Source organism: Toxorhynchites rutilus, chromosome 3 (genome assembly GCF_029784135.1).
Source record: "Toxorhynchites rutilus septentrionalis strain SRP chromosome 3, ASM2978413v1, whole genome shotgun sequence".
Lineage (NCBI taxonomy): Eukaryota > Metazoa > Arthropoda > Insecta > Diptera > Culicidae > Toxorhynchites > Toxorhynchites rutilus.
In genome coordinates, this window is record NC_073746.1 from 222,305,600 (window position 1) to 222,311,599 (window position 6,000).

The 6,000-nt window shown below is 41.5% G+C and overlaps 1 protein-coding gene across 1 annotated transcript; it reads right to left on the reverse strand.

Moving 5' to 3' along the window:
- Window positions 1–4,695: 4,695 nt before the first annotated feature.
- Window positions 4,696–5,594, reverse strand: LOC129773948 (transcription initiation factor TFIID subunit 9). The gene is made up of 3 exons (XM_055777625.1): window positions 5,586–5,594; window positions 5,354–5,504; window positions 4,696–5,297 (listed from the first exon to the last, which is right to left on the reverse strand). Exons 1-3 carry the CDS (start codon window positions 5,592–5,594, stop codon window positions 4,696–4,698), a joined length of 762 nt encoding a protein of 253 aa, XP_055633600.1.
- Between the last annotated feature and the right edge of the window lie 406 nt (window positions 5,595–6,000).

Genomic DNA, 6,000 nt, shown 5'->3' on the forward strand with positions numbered 1-6,000 from the left:
TTTGGGTTCTTCCGGAGGGCCTGCTTCATAATCGCCCAATATTTCTCTATTGGGCGAAGCTCCGGCGCGTTGGGCGGATTCATTTCCTTTGGCACGGAGGTGACCCCGTTGGCTTCGTACCACTCCAACACGTCTTTTGAATAGTGGCACGAAGCGAGATCCGGCCATAAGATGGTCGGGCCCTCGTGCAGCTTCAACAGTGGTAGTAAGCGCTTCTGTAGGCACTCCTTAAGGTAAACCTGCCCGTTTACCGTGCCGGTCATCACGAAGGGGGCGCTCCGCTTTCCGCAAGAGCAGATCGCTTGCCACACCATGTACTTTTTGGCAAACTTGGATAGTTTCTGCTTGCGAATCTCCTCCGGAACGCTGAATTTGTCCTCTGCGGAGAAGAACAACAGGCCCGGCAGCTGACGAAAGTCCGCTTTGACGTAGGTTTCGTCGTCCATTACCAGGCAATGCGGCTTCGTCAGCATTTCGGTGTACAGCTTCCGGGCTCGCGTCTTTCCCACCATGTTTTGCCTTTCGTCGCGGTTAGGAGCCTTCTGAACCTTGTATGTACGCAGGCCCTCCCGCTGCTTGGTCCGCTGGACGAATGAACTTGACAAATTCAGCTTATTGGCGACATCCCGGACCGAACTTCTCGGATCACGTCTAAACTGCTTAACTACGCGCTTGTGATCTTTTTCACTGACGGAGCATCCATTTTTGCCGTTCTTCACCTTCCGGTCGATGGTTAGGTTCTCGAAGTATCGTTTTAGTACTCTGCTGACCGTGGATTGGACGATTCCCAGCATCTTACCGATGTCCCGATGTGACAACTCCGGATTCTCAAAATGAGTGCGCAAGATTAATTCACGACGCTCTTTTTCGCTCGACGACATTTTTCCAAATTTACGAAAAATTGACAGTGAAGCATGGCCAACGTGATCTATACACTCTTATCTGATTATAAGCGAAAGCTGAAGATATAATTCCTAAAAATTAAATTTCTACAGCGTTTTTTCCGTGATGCAATTTGATGTGACACACCCTTTAGAACCGGATACACGACCAGACAACATGCTCGATGTCGTGGTAGCCATCGACACAATCACAAAGATTGTTTGCTGCGAACCCAATGCGATAAAGATGTGCGTTTAGGTTGTAGTGAGTGGACATAAGCCGAGATATCACGCGGATGAAATCACGACCTACGTTCAATCCCTTGAACCATGCACTCATCGAACCTTAGGGATAATCGTGTGTAACAAACGACCAAACTCATCTTCACTCCACGTGCGCTGCCAACTAACGAGTGTGTGCTGACAAGGAATGTGGAAAAATCATTATAAGCAATTTTCCTTTCAAAAAGTGTGCCTTCTGAAGCGTCCACCTTAGCAAGCGAGTCCGCTATCTCATTCCCCGGAATCGAGCAATGAGAGGGAACCCATGCTAAGATAATCTTTAATAATGTTACGACCAAAACATTCAATAGTTGTCTTACAGCCCTATTCTGTATTCCGACGGATTTCCATTTCGTTCGAAAGCGTTATTTCGTTCGAGTTTTAATTTCGCATTCCCTATTTCGAACGTTTCGCCCATCCAATGTTCCAAGAGAAACAAATCGAACGAAATGCACAAACAACTCGAACGGAATACAGAATGGAGTTTTATCAAATCGTTCGAAATATTTCGAATCGATCGAAATACAGAATAGGGGTGTTATTCTTGTAAGAAAATAAGATGAGCGTTTATCAACTTCCATTGAGCGGATTGCCTCTATTGAGCTGAGACGGTCTGAATAAAAAGGTCGACGGGCAATGTTTCAATGATCCCTAGTGCGTAGTGTATCGCACCCAGTTCAGCGACATACAAGAAACAAGGAGCTTTGAGTTTGAAAGAGGCACTGGAATTTTCATTGAAGATGCCGAAGCCAGTGGACCCGTTTATGTATGAACCTTCAGTAAAAAACATTTTATCTAAAACATCGTCGGAATAAAATCGGAGCTTACATGATCTGAGATTCCATGGATTTTTTGTCGCATGAACAGATAAAAAATGACAGAGGAATTGGTTAGAGATGCCCGGTGAAGGGTGCACTTCATGAGTAAGGTACTCATAAACATAAAACTTGACTGAGGAGTCAGTTGGAGTAGATATTCGAAGTTATCAATCACCAATGGATTCATGATCTTGCAACGGCTAAGAAATCTGTAGTATAATTCTTTGAACCGAAGAGTAAGCGGGGGTACTTCTACCAAGACCTCGAGACTCATCATATGTGTCGAATGCAAACACCCCATGGCTATACGCAAGCAACGTTTCCTCTCCAGCTTGAGAATATGAATCCTGGCAGCTGATCGGAAACTGAAACTGCCATATTCTAACATTGGTAATATCGTTGTTTTGTAAAGCTAAGTGAGGTCTCCTGGATGGGCACCCCACCATGTTCCGGTTTGGAAAAAATTGATTCTTTGCTGGCATTTTTGTTTCAAATACGCAATGTGTCTCCCACAGGTACACTTAGAATCAAAATATACACCCAGGTATTTAAAAAACATAGAGTTTTTCTGTCTCAAAAAAGTGAGGCATAAACGGAGAATAGAAGGGTGAGTGTTATATGTAAATGAGTGTTGTTGAACGCATTTCGATGCGATTTTGCCCATACCTGCTCGACGCCACTGCACCAGATCTCGATGTTTTATGTATTTGTTGGTCATTTGGCATTGATTTTTTTTTTCGATTTTCCTAACTTCATGTACAGTAATCGTTCGCTAACTGGTCCTTGTTTAACTGGGCGAACGTTAACTGGTCTTTGGACCAGTTAAAAAGCAGATTTTCGCAAACAATCGACGCCACATTCAAATGGAATATTTGCTGTGAGGGACATTCGAATTTAATTTGAAATGTTATGAAAATTGACATTATTTTCGCATGATAAAAACGTTGATTAAATCACAGAAAAATAATTTCCTCAAATTACATTTCATACCTGTTGTCGCACTCAATGCGAAACTTCCATTGGAATCCTTTTGTTTATTCAATTTCATGACCAACACGAATCAAACAATTCATTGAAGTTCCCCTCGATTTTATTTGACGTTTAACATGGCGGACCAGTTAAAACGCGAATGTCGATAACTAGTCTTCCCTTTTCGACCAGTTAGTGAATGTTTACTGTACCATGGATTACAGATTGATTTTCGAGGGTCAAAGTAGACCAAAATAATTCTCTGAAGATATGCGACAAACAAACCAAACAACTCGGAAAAGTATGACAGTTAGGAAAATCGAAAAAAAAAGTATTCACTCTGTGGAGGCGATCTGGCGTAGTGGTAACATCCATGCCTCTCACGCTAAAGGTCACGAGTTCAATTCTCACTCCCGACATTCTTCCAAAAATGGAAGTAGAAGTGACGAACCAGCCAAATGAGTTGAAAGTCACTATAATACGGATAAAAAAAAAAGGCTTTCACTCGGTCGATGCTATCGACTTTGCTCGGTATATATAATAATAAAATAGAGCTAACGATCAAAATTCTTACCGATTCGATTTCTATAATAGCGCTCCTCAGCTCCTTCACACGTTTTATTTTATTTATTTTGGCTTAACGTCTTTACAACATGGCCTGATTCACAATTTCTTGTGTATCGTTCGTTGCTTGGTGTTTTTTAATGGTGCGGCTTGCAAGGCCTGCGACCAACCCCACTATCTCGCAGGAAGACCATCGTGATACTGCAGCTTTACGTCCCGAACTGGGAGGACTGGGCAAAGACGCTTATAGCGGCGTCAATTCGCTTAGAGGAGCTGTTTCCGGGTTTTTGTGGCTTTTCTTGGGGACTGGCAATGCCCAATACTCATCCCACCACACCCTAGACAGTTCCCCTTTACCAGTGCAAGCCAGAAAAACGATCTATGACGATAGAATTCCTGACCCGAACGGGAATCGAACCCGAAGCCCCCATCTTGGGAAGCGCAACGCTTACCACTAGGCCATGGGGACCACTCCTTCACACGTTAAGCTCCGGATTGTTCTTGCTCGGCTTTCCATTCAGTCCGCATCAAGAATATTTACAAAATATCAATGTCGGTCCCCGCTCCTAAAGGAATTTATTGTATAAAAAGAAAATAGTCTGAAATTCAATTATTTATTCTTGATTTATAATTAAGGGCCATCTAGTTTGAACTTTTATGAATTCTAGCTTACATAGCGTGTATTTGAGAAAATCATGGATGTGTTACAAAATTCGTTCTTCTAATGATAATCAATTAATTACATAATAAAAGTACTGATCAATCGAACCTGTCAGTGTGTGTTTGTGTGTGATAAGTAAAATATGATTTATCTTCTATGTTAGTAGATCTTATAAACGACTTGTTAGGGTCTTTGCTTTCTTTGTAGCCACGGGTAAACTGATTTACAGATACAGTTTCAAATGAACAAATGAATTTGATAGAACATTCAGGTAAGCAAATTCCAAATATATATATATATATATATCCGAATGCTCGAATTATAAAAAAATGAATATTTTGAAAGAATCACTATGTCTTTCTGAGTCTGTTACAAAACGTAAACTTACGGTGAAATTTACAAAACCACGTTTCTCATTTTTAATACAACCTAAATAATTTGAAATACGGACTTGGCCTTGTATTTAATTCTGGAAACATACATAAGTTGTTCGAAATGGGATTCCATTCGCCAAGTGTCCTCATTGAACTATTTCAAAATCATCTTCCTCGCGCTTTCGCTTCACACCGCTTTCCGAATCACCTGCAACGAATCCTAGCGGATCCTCTATTTCAGTTTTTATCTCCGTCCCACTCGATCCTTCCACACCAATATTTGCGATGCCTTTCGCATTTTTCGCTGCACCTGCTTTCGGCGTCGTTGAGAACTTGAACACGGGCTTCGGTATCGATACCACTTGCGTCTTGGGTGTAGATTGAACGGCCGGACGTTTAACACCTCCGGCACCACCCCCTTTACCACCACCAGATTTGTTCATTCGTCCCTCGAACGATGATTTTGCCATTTTCTTCGCTTGCTGGGCCGCTCGAAGTTTATAATTGCAAGCCGACAAGCAGTAACGATCCGGAGGTAACCGAAGACCGCAATGGGTTTTGATCAATGGTAGAGGAGTGTTGTTCCGGTTGCGAGCTATTTCCAGCAACACGTCTCGTGGTGGAGGACTCGTAAACGCTTTATCCAAAATCATTTGAGTAGACAATTTCACATCGTCTAACTCAATGACTTTCTTCCTCGCATGATTAGCAAATACTTTCGCATCATCGAGAATGCAGGTGACATATCCTTAAAAAAAAGCCAATGTTTAATAATTTGCAAAATATTTTCGAAACAGAGCTTACTGTAGGTGAATTCCAGCAATTGATTTATAACCCTAGGCTCATAATCTGTTACCCCAAGCTCTTTCAAAATGGACATAATAACTTGTGCATCTTTCGGGATATGTTTAACTTGGCTGGCTATTTTCAATTTTTCCGTTTTCTCTCTTTCAGGCTGATTTTGGAAAAGGTAAGAGAACGTTAATAAAACATCTCGATATGAAATTACGTACTAAATAGTTTCAATTTTACTTACATTTTCCATTTTATCTTTTAAAAGGCACACTGATCAACGACCGAAAAGTAAATGTAAATAAACATGACTTACTGTCAAAGAAAGCATGCGTTATGGTGTTACATTTTTTGACATTACAACAGACATTCAACTTGCGAACAGAACGAAATTTTGAAAAAATAAAAACGTTGCCAAAAAATTTCCAGGAAGTAGCTAATCCTGCAAATAATTCAAACTTTCAGAAAACACCTGCTCCTATTTTTTTGAATGAAATGCATTCTAGTGTACTCAAGCTAGAAAAAACCGAGAAAACGTGTGTCAGTTAACACGTTGAGCTCCGAATCAGTTCCTAGAGATGGACACTGACTTTTTCGTCTTGTTCGGGCCGGTCTCATCGGACGACAGTGAACCTTCCGTTCGGAGAGCATCAGTACTG